Source organism: Clavelina lepadiformis, chromosome 9, assembly GCF_947623445.1.
Source record: "Clavelina lepadiformis chromosome 9, kaClaLepa1.1, whole genome shotgun sequence".
NCBI lineage: Eukaryota > Metazoa > Chordata > Ascidiacea > Aplousobranchia > Clavelinidae > Clavelina > Clavelina lepadiformis.
Window position 1 is genome coordinate 9,757,391 of NC_135248.1, and position 24,941 is coordinate 9,782,331.

A 24,941-nucleotide genomic window follows, 5' to 3' on the forward strand; every position below is an offset into this window, starting at 1 on the left:
TTATCGAGTCGACAAATTTGATTAGGTTCTGTGGATTGTTTTATTCTGGTTAAAAACGCGTTCAGAGTTTCATCAAAAAAATTGTGTGTATGATTGCTGTTAAAGAAATGTTTTGAAGTTTATGGATTTTACTGTAAAGGATCACCTTTCAGACTTTTATGATACTTCAATAAAATGTTTTGAAACATTTTTTTCACTGGAACAAACTTTCCTTCTCGAGTGAGTAAATACTTGTTTAAACCTTTTTTTTCCAACTGAGTGGAGCTAATGCTTAATAATTTATTAACACTCATGTGTTTGTTTTTCCTTGAAAGCCCAAGACACAAACATTTACGTGATACCATGAGGGAAATTTCTGTGTCAGGGAAAGCTAGATTTATTGTTGCAGATTTCTTAGTGAATTTTAAGTGAAATGGCGTGTTAGTTATTGAATTGGTTCAAAAATGTGGTGATGTTGTGAAGGTTTTGACTTAAAACAGAATTTGCCAGAATAGATTCAAGTAGGTTTCCCAATAACAACTCCATCACTTTGTTTAAATAAAGTGCCTTTGTGAAGTAAGTAACGCCAGAGGCAATATCTAAAGATCTTTGAAAATTTTTTTGGTAAAACAAGGCATAATCATGGCTTTATCACTGCATATTTAAGTGGCATATTAATAAATTAGTGACTTAACATCGTAACTAACCATATTTTCTTCAGGATTAAAACTAATTTTTTTTTAGCTATCCAGGATCTCATATGTCAAAATAACCATGTACCGGTATTTAGTAGGTGTGCCTAAATGGAATATCTATTCTGATCTATTTTGTTTGATAATTATAAAAACATGAAATCAACCAGGGTCGATTTGCACGTTCTAAAATAGAAATATATTTCACCTACATACAGTTAATCATCATCAATTTATCAAAATATATAAATTGATACAACATGAAAACACGATCATCAGACCATACCAGACCAGACAACTCAACATTTGGACAAAACTAAATAGCTGCTTCACATGCTCCAGTTTTTATTAACCTATGCCACTCACTAGCATACATTTCTAACTTTCCATGGTATATGTAAGGAAGAAGCAATATCTCAAAAACTAGAGTCAATTCAGCAAAAGTAATGGCATTTTCCGACTCAAGCCCCTGATACCCTGATATATGATGTTATCCTTTTTAATTGCTTGCATTGTGTCTTTCACAAATTTTGTGTGACTTTTTTATGTATTAACATCTGGACATAAAGTGAGCGTAACAGAATTTAATGTTGTTGCGTTACATTTTGCTGCATGCTCCACTATTTTTCCAAGTTGGAAACAATATGAGCTGCAATTTTTTTGATGGTAATAATCATCAGTGTTTTTAACTAATTTAAATAATTAATTTTAAGAGCTTCAAAATTTGCTGAACTTTTTGATTGGATGAACAGTGTTTCTTTTCAAACAACATTGGATGACATTGGATTTGAAAGTATTGAGCACAGAGAGGAGGAAGTTGTCAATTCTTATAAGTATCTTGCTTTTAAAGTATTCTCAGTTTTTGCTACTTAATTTCGTGTTTTGAATACATGCTTATGATGGATTCATGTTTATACTTATTTGCTTTTTACAGTATTAAAAGTTTAAACAGGTGATTTTTATACAAACAACAAACATGTTTGTTTTTTGATATATTTGTATGTGTCTAATTGATACTTTTTGGTGGTAAAAGTGGTAGATATTTTATAACTCATTTCTAATATTGTGTGATCAAAATTTCTTTTTGAAAAATTATTATTGTTTTGAGTGAGATATTATAAACTTTTTCTAGCAATTTAGATATATTGTAACTTTTTATGCAACATATTACCAGTGTGCTAGCTTGCTAAGTGCAAAATGATCAACATTTTCAATATAAAAGATCTACAGGTTTCGTTTAAAATATTTTTAAAAGTTTAAGAATGTTTGCAGGTTAAATGTTTAGTTTTTTCATTTGTGCTATTTGTTTAACAGGAACATTGCGCTTTGCTTTCAAAAAATGTGGCAGTGTGCTCAGAAACTGGAACAACTTTTATGTTTGTTTTCTGCTGATGACACATATGATGTACTTTCTGGCAAGATTCCGACGCATATCTTAGCCAACAGGAATAAAAATTTTGTTTTGTTACAGAAGCTTTGGTGCAGGTATACGTGACATAAGTTGCCTCATTTGTGCATAGTTATTAGATTGTTTAAAACTGGCTCAGTATTTTAGCACATACTAGAAATGCTTCAGCTGGCATCATAATTATCGGCATGCTGCACATAAAACATATGCATTGCCACTTCTTACTTATTCCAACTTTATAAACATTTTCTCAATATCACTTTCAAGAATTACAAATTTTCCTTCAGTTGTAGTAGTTGTTGTTATAAAATTATGTATTCTGATAGTTTACATTTTGCCAAGGTTACATGTCTCTGTCTGATAACTGTGTTTGGTAATACAGTAGGCCAGAGCCCAGGGCTGGCAACAACTTTTTAAGCTCACTTTTTTAGTTGGCTGCTGCATTTCATTTCACTGGGAAGAAGTTAGATCAGCACGTGCATTAAAGCAAAAGATTGTAAAACATGTTAATTCCTAGTATTTTATGGCTTTGATGTAATGATTTATCTTTCAAGAGCTTATGAAATCATATATCATATTTGGGTTCCAGCATCATTGATTTTTAGGATGAGCTGCTCCTTTGGGTGAAAATTGGTATAAATTAATACAAAACAAATATACAACAATTATTTTTATCCATAAATTATCGCTATAACTTCAAAAATTCACCAAAACTTTATATTGTAAGTTCTCTTTTAATGCAGTTTGTCTCTGGTTGGAGGGAAATGTTCCATTTTTTTTAGATTTATTCGTACACCTATACATGTGTAACATCAGTTGCCCGTAGGATATCCAGCCGATATTAAATTTCTTGCCATCTTTTTGCTACAACATTAATAGTAAGTGTAGCAATTGCTTCAGTTATTCGATTCTGTAAATCATTATCTCAGACTTTGGTTTGGTAAGTGATATCTATTGGATAAACTTTTTTCTATAAACCAGCAAACGCACTGAGCTTTTTCTATGTAGTGCTCACTTTTATAACCACTTTTTGTTGCTTAATCACTAAACAATACTTTTGAACCTAATTATTTCAAAAAGTACCCTTTAAGAGAGAAAAACTTCAAGTATTTTCCTTTGGTAGGTTTTGTTTTTCTAATTTTTACAATTATGAGCATTCAATCATATATCAGGTGTATGTTTACGAGATCTGGTTAATAGTGTCACAACATTGCCATTTATTGTAGCGGCTGGTTATATTGAATGCTTTTCATTTTACTTGGCTAGGTTATTGTTTGTTTCTATTATTACAGAATTGAACAGAACCTTATATTTTTTTTCTTGGGTAAAACATGTTTTTTGTATTCATACTGTGTATGGCATATTTAGCTTATATAATATAGCTTAGTATGGATTATATCAAACATACCTGTGACAAAGGAGAACTTGATTGTATTAATTGCTTGATTTATAACATTATTGTGTTTGAAAATTAGTGATAACTCTTCACAAATATATTTAGCCAGAAACTTCGACATAAACTACAGAAATTTGAAAAGCTTAGATCTGAACTCTGTCGCACCATACCAAAAGAAGATACTGATTGTTTACCTGTTTTTGACAAAATAAATTCTATACCAGTCTTGAAAGGTAATAAATTTTGTGTTTTTGTACTAAGTGCAGTCAGTATTTTAGTAGCCGTAATCTTAAATTTCAGTCACAATCACAATATAATTGGAAGAGTCAAAATAATGAAAATTTCATTTCTTTAACCAACTGTGTAAATGCATTTTTGAAATTTTGTTCATTTTGTAATCGTTTAGGCAGAAATTAGAATAGCCAGTTAAAGGTGAAAAATTCTATGTACTTATCATTATTAGTTAAAGTGAATGAATACAAAACCAAAAATTCTGGAGGAGAGCTAAAAATAATGGCAGCGTGGACAATGTTCATCCAAAAAAAATTCTATTGGCTCAAGTACATCTATGTAAAACACAACTGATTTTTCGAATTTGATTGTTTACTAAGTGCAGTGCTTACTGGTTTATAAGCCCATATAAATTGGATAAAAAGGGCATTCCCTTATTAAGCCAGCTGTGTTTGCATTGTCCCAATTTACTCCATGTTTGTTTTTGAAATAAAACAATCTCCTTCTAAACGCAGAACTTCATTTTATAAGCCTATTTTCAGAGCACGATAAAAACAACAGTATTGCTCATGATCATCAGTAAAACTGGCCTTTGCTTAAAATCCAAAACAAAGAGTGAAAACGTAAACACTTGCTGACCAAAACCAAAGTGCAATTAACAATCGTAATTAGTGAGATTAGAACTTGTGGGCAGTGTAACATTCCTTGGGAAGAAGTTGTAGGTAATGGCGCAAACTGTTATTTTGGAGAGAAAACTTACAAAAAACAATACAAGGATTCACAAGTGGTATATCGGTAAAATCAAACATAAAGTCACATGTTGTGCTCAAGAATGGCTGCAACAATATGGGTGGAATATATCTAAATATACATCTAAAAATATGTCAAAGTGCAGTAATAAACTTATTGGCATGGCTACTACACAAATAATTACAAAACGTGAAATTTTGTAACATAGGACCACTCAAGGAGTTGATGTAAAAATAGAGAGTATGCTGTTTATTTCATGCATAAGCAAGGTGATAAGAAAGAGAAGATTTTGTTTTGTAATGTAATTGAAATACACTGTGATGGTTGCTAGGCTAGTCAAGGCTAAACTGCTTTTGTGATCTTATATAATTGGGTTCTGTGTTAGGTTTATTGCTGCTTTAGCATATTTCATTGATAAGTCATAAATTACAAAAATTGTAATCTTTCACCACAACGGTTAAAACTTTTAAGGGGATCAAAGCAAACAAAGATTTTTAGTTTAAAAAAAATGAATAACCTTCCCGAAAAAAAACATGTGGTGTTGTTTTAAATAAACAGATCTCGATCAGTAACACACAGTGATCCAATCAATAATTGTGTTTAACATATTATCTTATGTTGTTTGCTCAAAACAACTTAGAAAAGGGTAGTGTTTTTTGGAATCAACTTTTAAGAGAAGGGCATGTAAAATGCGACTACTATTTACTCTTTTCTATACTGATCACAACAAACTCATCATGTTTGTCAAGAAAATACTATACATTGAAACACTTGAGTGCCCCAAAATCTTGCCTTCACCTTGCCCACTGAAATGGGATCATGATTCCTGGGATGGTGTTTGTTTTGGTGGTGTTTTAGTTTTACTATCCAACATGCACAGTAACAAATTTTAAGCATGCCCTCGATGTTTCCCTGAATATATTGTTTTTGGTATAAATATGCATACCTTGTGTTTTTTCCTGTTTGCTTTAGTATTGTTTAAGTGTAGCATCATTCTCATTTGTTAACTTTTTGTAAGTGTCTTTGTTGTTTGGCCATTATATAACGAGGTCAGTACCATACTTTTTGCTCCTCACAATCAATGGCTATAAACAATGTATACAGTACAAATTTAAATATTTTAGCAGGACAAAAATTTTACGAACATATAATTGAAGTAAGCACAGGGAGGAATTTAAAACAATATATGTCCTTGTTCGAAATTGGTGTCTGTTCCTTACTAGTGTACATTGCTGCTAATATTGCTTAGATAATGATGCAAAAAGTATGCAGTACCAAGAAATTGGAATTGCGATTCAGCAGGAAATCTCAGACTACTCAGAATTGGCTCTGTTGGATGTGGTGTTTTATATACGAGAGGCATATGTGCACAAATTTACAAAGGTATGACTTTTTTGTGTTGCATTTGGTGTGAAGTACTGGTTGTAATAGATTTGTTAAATATTTATAAACTGATGGAAGTTTGAAATAGGTGCGTATGATTTTATGTCCTGCAATGTTAATATTTCACTAAGTGACATCTTCTTAGCACAAAACCTGACTAAAGCAATTGCCAGATAAATTTGTGATGTGAATTGTCTATTGCTTTTTCTGCTATAATTTACTGAAAATCACTAGAGTAAGAGTATTTAGTATTCAGTCAGAAGCAGTATTGAAATACTAATTCAAAAATTTCTATAAACATACCTTTTAAAAAAAACTTGGAAAGAGCTTTCTGCAAAAGGACCACTCTACATTCGCTTTATTGTCTGTCCATCTGTCTCTATCTGTCAGACCTCTCATGGCCAAAGGTTTGAAGTTTGCTTTATATCTTTATGAGGCCACGTGAGCAAAAAACAAAAAGTTGTTTTAACAAAACATATTTGTTTTTATATTTGTGGTAACCAAAAAGACTGTTTTGATGGATTGCTAAGTTCTTCAACGTAACACCATTGAAAATTAACATTAACATTTTTTCATACCCCTATAGTGTAATATTAAATCATTGCTAACGCAAAAAAAGGCGAGAACAATGTGACCTTTGTATTCTTAGAAATCTAGTCTCCATATAACCTCAATGTGATATGAATAGTGAGCACCCTTGGTTGGAAACATATCAGTCATAACATATCTCCACAAAGGCAAGCTCATTAAACAAGCCCAAGTGACAAGTAATCATTGTCGAGTTTATATTGTGCAAAGACTTTTCTCACTTCAGAGGTAAATAATCCGATACCACCTTAATTTAATTCACATATTCAAGAAAAAATGGTGTTATAAAATTTTGCGACACATGTCAGACATTACTTAAACAAGGTTTTGTATGAAGGTCCTCGTGCACAGGAATTTATTAAATACTTTTGGATACAACAATTGTGCAAAATTATACTATGTTATTGGCCTATTATCGACACAATGATTGTAACGTTCATTTTTACACCAATGTGGTAATGTGCACATTGACCATCACAATCCTGCTAGTCACACCACGTAGTATACAGATGTTTTTAAATACCTTAATGAAAACTTGTCATATAAGGTTGGTTTCAAAAGTCAAGATGTACTTGCCTGTGTGACATTGACTTTGAGTACTCATTAAAGACACACCGGAAGTCCGTTGGTATGACCTCATACTTCAATTTGATTCCACGTTCATACTTTTTACTAGTTAACCTTTAATCCTCATAATATAATGTCTTTGTTATTTTGTCTTTACTCACATGCTTGCTGTCAGCAGCATGTGATTATAATTGCACAGCTCTTTTGCAATATCAGCAGGGCTATATATACACTGCTTGCAATACTGTATGTGCCAGCATATAGGACCATAAGGACCCGGCATATAAGCTCACTACTGTTTTTTAGGTCAAGAATATTGCTTTTAGCCTATACTCACCGTATAAGCCCATCCTGGGTTTTGGTCTTTGACTATAATGGAATAATGCACCATGACGTCTTAATCTGTGGTGTTCGTTCACCATCGTGACGCTATAACTTAATAACAATGAATTGTGCTTTTGAAAAAAAGACCTATAACGAATTTGTTATCAACTGCAACACAACTTCCTGCAAAATTGCCGGTTTGGCTGGGTATTTACAACGACTGTTTATTTTTTTATTGTGCTGTTAAACAAATTTGAACTTTCTAGAGAATATTTGTTATCTGTTTTGTACTATTAGTCCTTACTTACATTCGTGTAAGTTATCGGACTCCTGAGATAATATGCCTGTCTGTTATATCTGATCGCTAAATTACTAAATACATATCCAATTTATAAAACCTCTTCACTATCAGTTAATTAATAATAGTACTGAAAATGCATTAAATGATGTTTTATATGTAGGCAGTATTGCTGAAAAAGTAATCAATAATCTCGTAGCGTAGCATGTAATAACTTTATGTCTTTACTCATCTTTCTTACTAATGGATAGGCTGTTTATGTAATCGCAACAGCTAGTGTAGAAGATAGTGTGTCATGACCAGTACGTGAAATATAGGAAGCACTATAGCTGGTGTAATGTTATATAATGAGTACGTTACACTGTTTAAATTAGGTAAACAAGAGTAGGACAGGTAATTAAAATCTGGCCACAAGATTATGATATCCCGAGAGGCTATAATAGATAGAATTATGATAGCGAGGATGTCACAGCATATTGCACAATTGCTTGCAAAATTTTTCAGCTTCTTATTGTAGGAAAGAAAAAGATAATTAGCAAAATTTGCATTTGGTCACGATAACATTGCTTCTGAAATTAGTGGAACGTGTTGCATTGATTTATAATTGAGATAGAGGATGATTAAGTTTAATAATTTCATGCTTAATATGGAGAAAAGAAGAGGGCAATAAGTTTTGCGCAACATGTTTGCAACAAGGTAATAGGATTGTACCGAGGTTTGTATTAATGGAAGACGGTTCATTATGTGATGAGAATTTGTGATGTTAATCACGTGTCAAGTTGGTACTTGGTAGCGGTAAACACTTGCTAACAAACAGATAGATGCATTTGTTTACTTTGTAAAAAAATTAACATCATCTGCTTTACTCGCCAAGAATCACGACAATGATTAATGGCAGATTGGGTAAAAATCACTCCTGCCAACCCCAGTCAGCGCCTGTACATCTTTGGATATTAACCAAGCTAACTGTGTTTTGGTTGTTTTTTTTATTGTTTCATATTAAATTGATAACTCTTTTCAGGAATACATTACTCAAAAAATGCTTTCAGTATCACTGCAAAACTAGAGTAGACTTAAAGATAGAAACGCAACATTGTGCATTGTAATGATAATATAATTATAAGATCTGCACAAGAATTTTGTAAGAAACAAGGGCTCACTCATCCAGTATTAAAAATACGTGGTTGCGGCAGTGTCCCACATAACATTCCCATAAACGTAAGAAACGTTTGTATGTGTGTAATTTTGTGTCAAAACTGTGTTGTATAATTGTGTTTCTGTTTTTTTTTCATTTCCCCTTCAATTGTTCATTGACTGTTGCTGTCCATTTGTTGTAGTCATGCCGTCCTCTATTTTGTTGCATTTTTCAGTGACTGCTGGAACACATGATGTAACCTTGTCATGATAATTGTTGCTTCCGTGCTACGGCTTGTGCATATGTGAAGCATTGGTGATGGTTCTGAGTACTTTTTTGTTTCCTTTGGTTAGCTTTACAGGAGCTGGTTACAATTTTTTCAGCTTTTGGCATAAGGAAATTGTTGGGTTCGTGTAATGTCCAGCACACTTATGTCTTACTGCAATTTAAATTCTTTATAATGCTCATTGGTAATTGTTTGTGCCACACTATATAAGAAAACCTTACAGCGCTGGTAATTCATTCTTCATATTACATTCTACAGTGCTTCTTAGTCTAACCTGCTTGGATGTTCTCGTTTATCTTTGTGTTGTAGCTCAAAAATATAACATTGGCGATGAGGATGGAATCCCACTGAACGAGTGAAATGCAGTCAGGTACTGTTCATATAAATAGCAAAGATAGAAATGGAGCAGATATTGAAACTCATGCGAAGACGACATCATGAACGATGTCATCATAAGCGAATGGAAGTCCAGAATTTCTGCTAGAGAGAGCAGTCAGAAACCCTAACAGCATTTCTGCATAAATTGTGAAATGAAAGTCTGGCTGCAACCAGGTTCAGTTCTTCTACTAGAAATAACTTCAGCGCCTTTGACTAAACCTTTGACGTTTTCTCAATGTCAAAGACATTCTAGAGACCAGAGTGGCTCGATTTTTCTTGACAAAACAAACAAGTACTATGTACATACTGTTGGCAAACCTAGCATGACAAACAACTCCGACAAAACAAGTGAACGAGTTGGAAATGTAAGAAATTGAAGCCTTTTTGAAGGGCCAGTTTCATCCATAACATTTGTAGCTTCAGGATTCGAAGATTCAGGTTCTGGAGTAAATTGACTCACAAGCCAGGTGACAACATGTGTGATTTTCTCTTAATTACTATTCCCTTGGTCAAGGATCTTAAAACTCACTTCCTTCATTCAGTAAGTTAAGAGGCCGTCCTAAAGCCCTTCTTCAAAATTAAAAGCGATGAGTTGTCATTTACTTGCGCCAATCAGGTTGCAGTCGAAACAGAAGACGACGCCAGAGTCTGCTTATTTTACCAAATTGGAATGAATTCATAAAGTTGACAAAACTCATAAACCCACTGACAAGCCTGCTGTGACAAGCTGGCAACAAAGTGAACAAAGTACCGATTTGTTATCGACATTGGAGAAAATCTCGCTGTGCCAGTGGATGTCAAACCGGCCAATTTCTACAAGCTGTTTGCAGGAAAAAGAAACAGCACAAGTCAGCTTTATTGTGAGTAGATTTTCATTAACAATATTTTTGACAAGATATTACCCAGGTTCCGAAGCTGGAGGTCTCAATCCTAATCAACAACGTAAACTGCACGACAGAACTGGAAATGGCAGCTGGAGGGAGTTTTTTGTTTACGTCCATGTGAGAGCAGTTGGGCAGTTCTAATAGGCCTGAAGAGGCCAGACTTTAGCTACCACACAATTTTTTCCCATCCAATGCCTGTTAAATGCCTGCAACAGCGATGTCACCAACATCGGTGTTATGATGCAGATGTCACCTTCATCATTTCAACTATTCACAGGATCAAACTTCTCAGCCAGGGCGCAATTAAAGACATGGAGATTTCTCTGGACGGCATGGTCTAACCTGCTACAGAATGACGCCCAGTCAATGTAGTCACTGCGGATGAAGATATTTCACTTCAGAGGGCTTGCCAAAAGCTTTGTGAAAATTATTCAGAATTATTTAAATCTGAATTGGGTTGCTTTAGGAAGTAGTTGGTTACATATGTTATGCTATTTGGGGAATTATAAATTCAAGATATGATTTTATTTTTTTTAATGATTAACATAATGATATTTTTTTGCATATTGATTTTAGCCTTCCTGTAGAAAAAGACTGTCCAGAAGTGTGTTGATATTGGAATTTATAAAAAGGAGTTTGGAAAAAAGAGCTGTTGAAATTAATCAATTTAAAGTGGCCATTGGTGATTCTCAGAATGTCTTGAAGAAGTTAGTGTATTGGAACATATTTAACCATGTTTGCTGGTTATTGTTTTTACAAAAAAACTTTTTAAAAAGTTTTAAGTACAATGCTTCCTTGATATTCACACATTATTTAACCCTAGAGCTACTGGAAAATTGTTATACCTAGAATGACCGGATCGGTATGGTAGTTCTATGGTTAATAGTCATTGGATTATCCAGTTGCCTGATGAAGCAATTTTTTGACATAACATTACACAGAGGTGGACAGTCAGTACTTTGAAAGTACCATCATTAACGGTACCGGTTCTTGGCAAAAAATATATCGACGGTTCCGGTATGCGGTACTATTTTTAAAAAGTAGTTGGATACTTTGTCGGTACTCGGTACCAGTACTTTTTCTATAAAAGATGCTGCTGCAAATGCAATGTTTGCCGCTATTATGCCCCCGGTAAACGTTACTCCAGATCAAACGTATGTGATATTAATCATTTGTATTTTTACTTTACATTTCAAGATTAAAAAAGATCAACAGTTGCTAAATTTAGTATGAAGGATTAATTAACATGTATTTTTGAAAACATACTTGTTAAAATATAATAATATAATAATAATAATAATATAATATAAAATATAATAATAAGAAATAATCACGTGAAAAGTACTGAGTACCCGGACCGACTGAAGTTTTTTGAAAAATACTATAGTACCGCGGTACTGCCCACCTATAACAGTACAGTTAAAACAAATGAACAGTGAAGCCTCTTGCAGCTATAGCTATACAATGTGTCGAATATAGCCTATTTTCATTAAAGTTACTGTACCTGCTGTTCATTGTTAAACACTAAATCCTATACTCAAGTCATACTCCACTTTGAAATTTTGAGAAGGCTTTCTATTTGAAAGGCAACATGAAGCAGAATAGAATTGTTTTATCTCTTAAATGTAAGAATGCAACTATTCGTATTTTTGCTTACCCACTTATATTTTTAAAAAGAGATCAGATAATTGAGAAACCGCTGTATTGAAATTTGTTCTATTATTGCTATTAACTAGGGTTGATAGAGTAGGTATTTTGCCTACGACAGATACAGATTTTTTAAAATTCACTTGCTTTTTACTGAACTTGTATGCTTCCTATGTCTTTTTTATGGTATAAGGGCTGTGATCCTGGTGTCCCAAGGAAAGTCTTGAACAATTCTAATTTTTATTTTTTATTAAATACTTGTTTTGCTTAGGGGTCACGTAACCCAAAGTCTCAGATTTTGCTAAAATTAAGCATAAAGGAAAAATAATTTAATTTTAAGAGCATCAAAACTTTTTTGTCAAAATCGGACAAGTGGTTGCGGAGTTATGGCATTTTCAAAAAAGTACTCTTTTGCGCTCATTCCACCATGATGAATCCAGTGGATGAATCCAGTGTCAACACAAAATGTGTACAGTAGGAATCCAACACATGTCTTTAATTTTTCGAAGATGAAATGAAGCAGCTGGTCATTTTGGGTGCAGAAAATTCACTGTGTTCACATCCCCATTATCTGTGTTACTGTGTTACTTAACCAATCTTATTTCGTCGTGTTTTTAACACCGTTGTAAATCTTATGCTGCACAGTATTATTGCTTTATACTGATGGTTCTGTACATGTCACATTGCATTTCTTCTTTAAAAGTCTTTAGCGAAATGACAATGCAGCACCTTGTTGCCAACACGAGCACTGAGACACTTTGTCTGGTGAAAAATGTAATTGCATTGCTGCCGAGGCATTGTTTATAATAAAGCAATCGTTTTTAAACTTACTCGATAGATTAACTATGTGAAAAACAACATAAAAGTAGGCTATGAATGCAACAACGTTAATAACAGAAGTTGAATGTTAGCCAAAAAGCATCTAAATTACTGGTACGTTAACATTCATGATTTTCAACAACAATGTGTGGTCTGTTTATCACGTGAACCAAATTCGGTCTATGAGACATAAATTTTTCCTAGGGGTTTCGTTGAGTTTATAATTCGATATTTCCGTCAAAGAATGGGGCTTACACGCCAGTGTATACAAGATGTAGTGAATTACCAAAAAACGTAACCACTTGAAAAATGTGACTTTCTGCTTAGTATGGACCCAGTTAGCAAAAAATTAAGAAAAGCTAGCTGATCTACCGGAGTATGACAAAAACCTGATTTTATGAGCAAGATATTTGAAAAATATCCGTGTAATAATATTTCGTTACTGTGTCAGTTTGGGTCATGACTAACCATTTGAAACTTAAAACTAGGGAAATAAAAATAACTTCAAGTAGTTTGCGGTTTGAGTTGTTCATAATAATGCATTAAAATGTAAAGAAATAATTTCTTGCATTTTATGGCTACAAAAGGATTTGATTTTCCTGCTGTCCTGTTTGTTATTTTGTTTCTGTGACATTATAGCTAGATGTAGTGATCTGATTGGCTGAAAACGTAAAAGTACTGTTTTATTGAATTGTATGGGTTTGATGACATTGTTTGGGAGATTCGATGTTATCTTGGTTTTTGAAAGCATCCATCCATATATTGTCTAATCATGGCTTATATCTGAAATATATATAAAAATTGGACATTAACATCAAGACTGTACTTGTGCCATGGAAAACTATAAGCGATGGCTACAAACACTCGGAGTCAAGTCATAAGGAAATCCAGGTCCTTGGTCCAATATTATAATTGCCTTCTACGCCACGTTTTGCCTTGATAAGCGGAAAAGGGTGGTTCCCTTGCCGTTTTCCACTGAATGTTTTGGATGGAAGCTCTAGGGTGCCAGTTTTGCATATATACTAGTAGACGAAATGTATATGTATAGCCTACATACTGTATTTGCTAGGCTATAAACCACATGTAATGGTGCAGTAAGTAAGTTGCACTGAAACATAAGGTACACACATTGAGTCTCTGCAATATACTCACTATTCTTTACGACAGTTCCACAAACAGGGAGTAAAAAGGAGAAAGCCGGTTTTCTCTATTTAGTGTGGCCAATGAAAAAATGCCAGATAAAATTTTGGCTTGATAAAAAAATGTAAGCCGCCCTTGAGTATAAACTGCAAAATTGATGATTCAAAATCTTTATAAATCGCGACTTACAATCCAACAAATATGGCCTGTTTGTAATATAAATAAACGTTTACAGAAACCTTATGTCATTTCACGTACCATGAATTTTAATAGACCATAAACCTTAATTTCAATTTTTGTATTTTTTGTATATATGGTTGGTTGGGGTGCTGGGCTTGCAATGAGTTCAATACCCGTGACGTTGTCATGGCCTTGGGCAAAGCATTAACGATGTTTGCTTCTCTTCAAAGGTGCTGGGGAACAGTTTGAAATTCTTGCAATATGATATAAAAGTACCTAAAGTCCAAATAAAACATGTGTTTTAGATAGTAGTTTCTCAGAAACAAGTTCAGTAACGAGTGCTCCAGCGATGAGAAATCGTAATGAAAAAGCTGTGTAAATCTGAGGACAAACATAATAATGATACATCACATAATCCTGTATGCTTTCTGTGCTTTTTTATTATTTTTAACTAAGTGTTTAAAGTGTTGTTTGGATTTGGTAAATAGTGAAACTTTACATCATTGTAGCATCAGTATGTAGTTAACAGCTGGCACATTTTATGCTTTTTCGAACTCAGAACTTTCACATACTTTTTGCTCCTCACAGTCACGGGGCGAAAATTGAATGATTACTGTACTGTGTTAATTGATATCATGTGTACAATTACACTGTTAAAAGTCTGTAGACAAAGTGGATTATATTCTACTTCCAAAACTACTTTTTTTCACTTACACTTCAATGCAGAATAGAAGAAGAAGCTGTGCGGGCACAGATCGAACTGAAAGAATCACAAAAGGCACTAAAAGTTGCTCGTAGGAAAATCACTCAACAAAAAAAGCAGGTGATTTTGTTTGTTGTGCAATATTTCTATCTGAATGTTTTCAGTTGAAGAATTGTCTACACTGACAGTGCTCGTAGGAGCAAGCTTCCAAGGATGATAGCTCACTGCAAACTACCTTATACTTTTAAAATGAAAAAGGTGTTTGATAAACAATGAACCATTAATTATTTATCAATCTGAATAACAATACTAATTCATAAACAAGCATGAAGTGAAAGTAGGCATAATTTGCACCTGAAATATAACCGATCCTGATTTTGAATATGACGGATTAGTTTTGGCTTCATTTTGACAGCTTTGAATGAAAAGAGTTCATTTGGAATCTGAATACGATGTTAACTTTCATTGATTGTTTTGCAATTGAATATTATGACTGATCACTGATCATGTAAACTCAGATATTTAAGACTATATGCTTACTTTGCTTTGCAAAGATAATAGCGACTAACCTCGAAAGAGTCTGTATTTACTATACATACATATTAAAAATTGTTTGTTTAATAAAATTTGAAACAAAAATGAAATACGTTTGATACTGTGTTTGTAGCTGGATACTCAAGAGAAAGAAAAAGAAGAATTGAATAATCAAATATCTTCTTTGCAAGACAAAATAATTTTGCAGGAAAAGATGCTTGAAGAGGCAACTGAGTTTGCCAATCAATCTGAAGTAGAAGGTATCATTTATTAAAATAGTTTTATTCCATAAGTTGAAGTTGGCAAGGTCTTGCGCAACTATAATATTAATCATTTTTATGCAAGGATCATGTGTGCTAAACAGACATCTTTTAAGGTCATTTTGTCAACTCACGTTGCCTTTGTTGTTGTAACATTAACTTTCAGTCCTTCAGCATTCCTCCACTTTTCGGGCTTCTCTTATACAATTTCCCAACTGTTCCCCAGAATTATCAAATATCATCTGCGTGAAAAGACCTCCCTTGTTATCCTTTAAAGTTTAAAATATCTGTTGGCACAGCCATAACAATTACAAAGAGGAGTGGGCTAAGTGCTGATCCCTGATGCACCGTAACCCTAACTTCAAACAACTTTAACACGATTAACACTACTGTCTTGACTTCACTGTACCTATCTGTCACATTCACTTCAAGCTCCATCACTTACTTCTCCCTCAATGCCCTCTACATCTGCTCCATCGGTATGCAATCAAAAGCTTTCTTCTGATCAATGAATATCATATACAGTGCAAGACCTTCTGATCTTCCCATATTTTTCCAACAGATGCCTCACTGAAAAGATAGCATCAATTATCCTTATGCTAGGCATAAATCCCATTTGAATTTCATTGATTTTGACAATTTTTTGTATTTTCTCTTCAAAGACTCTTTCTAAAGGACTGTCATTGCATGCTCGAGCACGCTTCATAGCCTGAACATACATTTTTGTCTTGCACACCGTAATGCCCTTCGTCATGCAATTGCTTATTTGCAAAAGTTTTTTCCATCCTACAATTATATCACTTCAATTGAGACACCTGTCAGTTGAGCTGCTTTACTCAACTTCATTTTCCACATTGCTTGTGCCAACTCCTCAGTCGTTATTTCTTGAACAGGCCCCTCATTATATCTCATCCCTAATGTGTTTATCCACTCATTGTCCTTATTCAGTAAAGCTTAACAGTAAACTTGCCACAACCGCAATGCATTACCCAGCTGTAGCTTCATTTGCCTGTGTTGACTTTGCATACATGGATTTTCCACAATACCTTTTTTACTTCTTGCTTTAACCATTGCCATGCAAAAAATATATTTTGTCTTTTATCTCACTTTTCGCGTTGTTTTGATATTTTGCGAACAGTGCTCTTGTTTCAAAAGTGATAGTATGAGCTGCTCTGTTATCTTGATTGACGATTGAGAGCATGAGCAATGCTCTTTCAAACAGGGCGGTTACCCAGCTCTGCTAAATGCTAATAATGGCTTTAGTTGATTTGTATTCTGATGTACAAAGTTACCATGCTTGCGTAACTTCAGCTATGTGCATTGTGCACAGCATGCAAACAAGTGCATTCACCAACACAGTCTAGTTATAAATGAAAAGGCAAGGATACGTATTTATCATTGTTTGCTCATAACTAAATTGTTGCATTTCAATGCCAACATAGTATAACAGTGCTTGCTAGTCCTAAGGTATTTGATGGATAAGTGCAGAACTTACAAATGTTTAATTTCTTCACTTATCGCTATAATTAACAAAAAAGTATGCAACTGTTGGAAAATGAAGTGTTGTGCTGTTATAATCATTGTGATCGACTAAACTTACCTACAGTTATTGGAAAAAGTCCAACAACTTTCAGTTTACTGTTTTAGTGCTCCTACTGCACGTCTGTATATGATTTTCTGCTTTTCTCAAAGGACTGTTGTTACCCAATGTTTTTTTCATTATTTTATTAGCTTGGTCAAGTTTTGGAATTTTGTTAAATATATTACCAACTTTTTATCTATCGTTTTCTTGTCTCTCTGTTTTACTAAAAAATTTATTTTATTGAAAAATACATGCCCTAGTTACAACAGATGACATGAGATATTGGTAACAATGTTCGCTAGTGGTAATGGTAGGAGTTTGGCTTGTAAAAGTTTGACTACTTGTCGTTTTGCTGTAGTGCACAAAATCTGATAGTACAATGAAAACTACAGAATAATATGGTCTGACCTGTTTGAAATGTTTTTATCATTGAATTTGGTCAAACCTACTCGTAGTAATGTGGGTCCGTATCCATATTTTATGAAAATTTGGTGACTTTAAATTCTGCCATTATAAACTCTTTTTGTTTTATTACTAATAGGCTGACTGTGTAAAACATACAAAATACATCTATATATACAGTATGCACAACCTACTTTATCATCCATAGATGTCGAATACAAAAGCGAGATTGATGAACCACAGGAATATCAGTCAACACAAGAAAATCAGTCAATGCAAGAACATCAGTCAACACAAGAGCATCAGTCAATGGAAGAAAGTTATGTTGAAAGCATTAAAGAAGCTCTAGAATCAAGAAACAATGAATGTAATATATTGAAAAAAAGGTGATTTCTGTTCTAAAAACGCTTTTTGGCTTGTGACCAATATATTGCTAAAATAAACTTACTATGCATTTTTACTTTGCTTTAGTACAATTGATTATATATATTTAACAGTTATTAAAAAATATACAGCGAAAATTAATCAACTCTCAGGGCGTCGAGCCTCATTTTTTGAACATATAAAAAGGAATAATCGCTATTCGGGATGGAATTACCAGAAACAGATTTTTTTAATGCCTTTCACCCTTTTAATCCAGTAACTTTGGTGTCTGACTACGACAGGGCAATTTAAAAATGGATATACTAAAATAACTAAATGAATAGAAACAAAACACTAATTTTCTCGATAACAATAGGTGTCACATGTATATACTTTTCACACTTCATTGTTCTTTTATTTTCATGGTTCATTTAGTTTAGACACAATTGGATTATAATCAATTATTACAGTTCTTTTTCCATGTTTTAATTTAGTGTGGTCTAAATGCTTCATCTTGCATGAATTGATTACACTGTAATATTCTTTTGAGTGTTTGTATACCAAGTGGATTCACAAAATTTGATTTTAATGTTAACTACCATATTCAGTAATTTAATCAGTCAACTTCCACTTGAAGTTAATGAGCTTCCGCAGAAGTTTTTGTATTTTTAGAGTATAGTACTGTTATGGTGCAATTATAATGTATAAATAGGTTAATAGGTTTGTATGTTAATTTGAAAAACTGAATTTTACATAGCTTACAGCAAGAGAAAAACACCAACGTGCACTTAGTACAGTCACTGCAGTCATTGAAAGACCAACATGATGAATTGGAAAATGAAATAATAGAATTAAGCAGTAGTATCACTGCTCAGGAAAACAAAATAATGTCTCTGCGTCTAATGGTCTACTACAAAGATGAGGTACTGGTAACAAAATTTTCTTTGCAGAAATCTATACTTGGTGTAGTTATGGATAAAATAAATGCATAATTATATGGTTTAACTTTTTTCTAAAATTTTTCGTACTATATGTAGTGTACTACTATAAACATTTAGTTCGACTTATTTTCTTACTAGATTATTCGAAGACTTAAGCAAGGAGCGATGGACCTGAAACTATCTGAAAAACATCAGGAAACTCCTCCAAAGCCGCCACCATCCCCAGAAACTACTGAACTCCCAAATGCAGTTTCTTCTACATCTCCTTTGATCTCTACTAAAGAAAAAAGAACAAATGCAACTATGTTGCAAAGAGTGCAAAAACACAAGGTGAGTCAAATACATAGTACCTACCTACCTACCTTGAAAGCAAGACTGAAATTGCCAGTAAAGTTTCGTTAAATTTAAGAGTTATGTTATGCATGATACCATCTCTAAAAACCATGCAAGAATCCACTTAACCAGACCATGACAGTCACGTTAGCGACTGGACGGATCTTCTTAAAAAAAGTAAAATATTTCAAGACGTTTTGTATCATTCATTATACTCAATTCCATTCGTTGATTTGAAAAACGTGCTTGGCCCTGTGCTTATACAGCAACACTCAACTACTTTAATTAATGCAATGAGATAAAACCACCATTTTACAGACTTCAAATGATGTGATATTAACAAGCTTTGTTAATTCACTGTTGTTTAGCTGTTTTCCACTATTGTATAGCTGTTTTCCACTTCAGTATTCTGGCATGCTTTTTTTACTGACAGTATCTGGGCTTGTGTAGTTATCACTACACAACCCACATTAGGAGTGATGAGCTTGCCTCGACCATGACCCGGTGCGAACAAAGCAGGGAAGTATCAAGATGGATGAAAGTGCAAGTCCGCTTTGAATGGTTGGACTTGCACAACCAACAAATGTTGCTTAAGACTAGTCAGACAATCATGAATCATGAAAAGCAATGAAAAAATGTTTAATAAACAAAATTAACAATGTATTTACATGATAAAATAAATGAAAAGTTTGCAATATTTTGATACAAATTAACAAACAGACAATTTCAAAATGCAGTTTATTTGCGCTGTGTTCATTATCTGCACTACAATTTTTTTTAGTCGCGGTAGTATGTACAGTCTCACATGTTGGAAAGCATTTTTTAGTGCATGCAAGTGTGAAATAAAATATGTGTTTTAATTAATCTAGAAATTTACAAGCAAGGCAAGTTCTCAAATGTCACAGAGATATAGTTTGAGCAATCAACAATCGTCATTCAGTAGTTTAAAGAAAATAGCAGCTGAGAAGGGAGCTGATCAAGGTAGCCTTTTATTTTGTTATTATTGTTTGTTAGTTGTTATCACAAATTTAATTTCCGTTCGGATATGTTTAGTAAAGGCCGTTGCTGTAACATGGTATAGAAAAATTATGATTTTATTCATGACCAGGATGTTTGTTTACTTGCCATGCAGAAAGTAACTAGACTATTCTTCATAGTTTTGCGTGGAATACTGTTTTATGCACAAATAACATACAGCATTGGCCATAAGAATATTAAGACATAAAGATGAATTTGTCCCAATAAAATATAATTGATCAGACGACCTACTTTGACCGGACACAGACATTTTATGCTGAAGAGACAGAGATATGGTATCACTGTAATATAAGTATTCTGATACATAAAATTACCATAGACGAAGTCATTTCTGTGAAAAAAAACAATTGGTTTGCAAACGGGAAATTACAGTAGTTGTCATTATACACGAAATGTCACCATAGGTGATTTCTATTGTACTTTGTCAATCATGCGACTGTTTATAAACATTTAGCTGTACTTTGTCGGTGATTATGTGAATTACACATGATACCATTGTTACATCATAGGCACATTTAATGTTTTAATTCTTTTGACTGTTAAGTGTTCCTATTATGCCATGAGGCATTAAACTGTTTGGTTAGTTGTTAGTTAGAGTGCACAGTTTTTTGCTGGTATGGTTTGGCATGGTAACCTTCAACTTTTGACTTAGGAAAGTCTTTGCACGTCTTAAACCTGGTGATGATTTATCATCGCTCTTGCCCCAGTTACCAAACTCTCTTTAGTGCAAGTTTCGTTTGTCACACATTTTCTATTTTGCATTTTGATTTTTTTAATAGCATTGCTCAAATTTGAGTAAGTGTCGTTAATGCCTTGCCTAAGGGCATTAAGACGGCATAGCGCCATTTGGTATCGAACACAGAACGCTTGCATTATCGCGATGCCAGCACTCGAACCAATCAGCTATTATGCTGACTAATCTATATTAATTTTGGCTAATCAACAATTTTTAGTGTCGTTGATTAAAACCTAATTTCGACTTTTGCGGTCCATACCTTTTTAAAGAATGTTATAGGGGCTTGTGACCCAAAAAAATGTTAAGAATCACTGGTCTAGAGAAATCCATTTTTAGTATGTGACCTGCCCAGTTGAGACTGTGATGAAAGACAGTGGCTTCCACACTGGGTAGTGAGATACAATTAAGGATCTCATTGTCCCTATTCCTGCTTCCACTATCACAGTTTATGAGATGCAGTATGCTGATGACAATGTCACACTGGTTCTGGTTGCAAATGATTGCTAACCTATACAATGACTACTACAAACACAGATGAATCTATTGTAGTGTAGGTTATCAATATCTCAATCTCAATTTTTTGCTTATTTCATTGATACTGCTGCAGCCTTATACAAGGTCGACAGCACGTTATTATTTACCAGGCTTAAATAAGTTAACAATAACATTGAAAAATTGAGAAACTGGACATACTTTTCAAAACGTTCACCTTATACAAGAAAAACTCTCACGGCTTACAGTTTAAGAAGCACTGCTTTATGAACTTGCAATATCTACTGAATGCGTCATATAGATTGTTAATTGTACTTCATATTTTTTGCTGTAATTCCGTTACAAATTAAGAATTTTTCAAAGTTCCTTTACCAATTTTTTCAGGTGGTAATTACTCTGACGTCTATTGGCTACCAGTCTATAAAAGATATATTTCAAACTAATAATAGTAGTTAGCTGTAATTTATAACTTGTTTGTGAAAGTAAGCACTCCTGCAATACTACTAAATATAAACCAAATACTAAAGTATTTTTTGGCTTAATGTAAGGTAGTGAATACCTTGCCCACTCATATTTCCTTCGAAACTTGTGCAGCTGACAGAAAACATTGTAAGAATGTTGTGAGTTTAATCTAAATTCAGATGGTGAAGTACATTTCAGCCTATGACATTAAAATAATTTCTGAAATGGTTGGAGAGTAACCTTGTATTAAAACAAGCATACTCAAGCACTTCACTGGAACTTCAAATTGAAGTTAACAAAGTACCTAAACAAAAATTACAGGTCTACAAAACTGTATAACACAAAATTACCTACATTTTTTCTTCAGCCATTGTTAGTTATTATATATCATTGCTTGGTTCTCAAATTTATATGTTTACAAAATCAAAACATTGTACCAATATAATGAAACACTGGCAATGTGTTATCAAAGATCTTTTGTTCTATAAGTTGTTTTATAAAGATTAATGCATTGACTTCCACAAAATTATAATCTTAGTGTTGTATATGATATATAGCATGCAATATATTTTCAATGTAATCAATAATTTAGAGAAGTATCTGTCAAAAAAAGCTTCAACAAAAGTTCTGATGAGCTCCAAGGAACGACAAAAGTTTTATGAAGAAAAACATGAATTGCAGCAAGCACTTTATGAGACAAAGAAAAAAGTTCACGATGTTACTGCTAATTACCAAGCAAAACTGAAGCAAACTGTTGAACAAGTGAAACAAAAACTGGTATGTTTCTTTTTTAAGACTTCATCTTTGATCTCTTTTGCAGTAAATACATTATGTAAAGTATTTTGGACAGGAAAGGTCATTTCATGCATAAACAAACATCACTGTTTGTATAATATTTATATACAGTTAATGGCACAATAGTACGATTGTACATTAAAATATTTAAAATGATACAATGCTGCAGAGTTTAGTAAATGTATGAAACTTAAAGCAACCTTTACTTGTGTAAAGCTTTATTTATCTAGCTGAAATTAAATCCATTAGCGTTTAGCTATTCAGTATGTACCCTATTGCATACTTACTATAATGTGATATAATGTTAATTACAATAAATCATAGAAAATTGTACTACTACGTAAGTTTTTTGTATGTATTATGTTTAATAAGAAAGCTTTGATCATTATCAACGTCACCATGTTTTTCTGCTTCTTTTACACATAAAATAAATTGTTTTTAATTTATTTTATATCGATTTTAGTTTAAATGGAATTTTTTATTAGACAGTCTTCATAAAACACTAGATCTACTCTGCTTTGTCACAAATCTTATCATTATTTTCATAGCTGTAACTCATAAATGGCTGAGGTTTTCTGAGTTCGTTAGTGAAGCATTTAGAGCAGGGGTTCTTAAACGTTTTGAAACGCGCCCCCTTTGACGATGCCAAAAAATCTCATGCCCCACCCTATTGCAAAATCAAAAAAAAACATTAAACAGAACAGAAATTTATTTCCACATAATTTTCCTCAATGGGAAGGATATAGCTGCTTTTTGGAAACCAAATATTTGACAACCGACAGCAATTGGCTGTCCAGCTTGGTTGTGAAAACATACAGTATTTAGTCATAACTAGGGCAATTATTTTTTGACCTAAAAAACTAAAAATTTTGACCTAAAAATTGAAAATTTTGACAAATTTTGACATTAAAAAACTTTTTTTTGACAAATTTTGACATATGAAGAATTCAAGTAGTTAAATTACGCTTTATTGTACAAAACGTTAAAATTTTTAAGAAAAACAAGACCCTGGTTATTCTCGAATAAAATTGCTGACTAAATAGTTAAGTTGAAAAACAGGGTAAGGAAGTAGACACACATAGAAATAGGACAGAATACAAAATAAGTGGCAACGTTGGAGCCAAATATGGCAGTAGGCTAATCTAACTAAAACGAAAGAATGTGCAAAAGTCTAACAGAAGGGCAAAATCTGAACACGGACCTAGCCTATTCTGAAAATGGAAATGAGCTAATTACAAATCACTGCCAAAACACAGCAGCTAAGACACAACAAAAACTGTTCAATACATTTGTCTAAACTAAAGATACACATGAAGTATCTAAAGCAAAACCGAAACAAGAGCTGCACCTAACCTACAGCTGCCGCAAAATGACTTAGGACCTTGCAAAAATTTTACACATTTTGAGATGTGTTGAGCATCACACCATATCATCCTAATTATTTCACTTAATGGTTTATGATTCACAATACGTAGACAATGGGCCATTTACAACAGTTTAAAGTAGGCTACAAGGTGTAAAATGTAAAATGAAAAGTTCAATGACAGTGCAACCTCTACGAAACCACGGCAATGCAGTTTGTAAAAAATTTTGACTTTGTAAACAATTTTGACATATTTTGACCTAACGCTAAAAATTTGACCAAATTTTGACTTTTTTTGACAAGTCAAAAAATAATTGCCCTAGTCATAACTCATAGAGAGCGTGCCATTTCTCGTGCTCCCCATATGAACCTCACAGTTTGAAAACCACTGAGTTAGAGTGTCAAGCTCACGAGTCACGAAGATGTGAGTTATGTTTGATATCTAGCAACAATGCACTGTAATACCATTGAACAAGGCGTTAACAAAGCTTGTTTCTAATTAGTGTTTCAAATTCTGTAAAGACCAGAGAAAGCAAGGAATGTGTCATGGAACTCCATTAAAAAAGTTAAAAAATCGCCTACCCAACGCAATTCACGCTACTGCTTTTAAACACCCCAAGCTAATTGTACACTATAAAGCAAGTGCAGTTGTAGCGGCCATTGGTTCTCTGTTTGTTTTGTCACTAGTTAACGCCCTCATAATGCTCCCAGCACATGTTCATTTAAGCACTGCTAGTTTGTTTTACCGCCCATTCCGTTTTGCACCGCTTGTGCACAGGACGCAACATTGAGTAAAGGTTAAGCTCAGAACCTCGTGTTCATTTATTTTAATATATGAGCGAAGGAGACAGT

General features: G+C 33.4%; 1 protein-coding gene across 4 annotated transcripts in view; it reads left to right on the forward strand.

The window, feature by feature from the left end:
* The window catches only part of LOC143470393 (uncharacterized), a 57,917-nt gene that overhangs the window by 12,885 nt on the left and 20,091 nt on the right, over positions 1 to 24,941 (forward strand). For all 4 annotated transcript variants that reach the window (XR_013119360.1, XM_076968502.1, XM_076968503.1 and 1 more), the window contains 12 exons: positions 1,385 to 1,504; positions 1,986 to 2,156; positions 3,581 to 3,708; positions 5,706 to 5,839; positions 10,876 to 11,006; positions 14,812 to 14,908; positions 15,456 to 15,582; positions 17,775 to 17,952; positions 18,687 to 18,852; positions 19,009 to 19,200; positions 20,073 to 20,184; positions 22,524 to 22,708. Coding sequence is in view for 3 of the 4 variants with exons in the window: in XM_076968502.1 (XP_076824617.1) it covers positions 1,385 to 1,504; positions 1,986 to 2,156; positions 3,581 to 3,708; positions 5,706 to 5,839; positions 10,876 to 11,006; positions 14,812 to 14,908; positions 15,456 to 15,582; positions 17,775 to 17,952; positions 18,687 to 18,852; positions 19,009 to 19,200; positions 20,073 to 20,184; positions 22,524 to 22,708 (1,741 nt within the window). In the remaining variant the exon portion in view is untranslated. The remainder of the gene's footprint in view (positions 1 to 1,384; positions 1,505 to 1,985; positions 2,157 to 3,580; positions 3,709 to 5,705; positions 5,840 to 10,875; positions 11,007 to 14,811; positions 14,909 to 15,455; positions 15,583 to 17,774; positions 17,953 to 18,686; positions 18,853 to 19,008; positions 19,201 to 20,072; positions 20,185 to 22,523; positions 22,709 to 24,941) is intronic.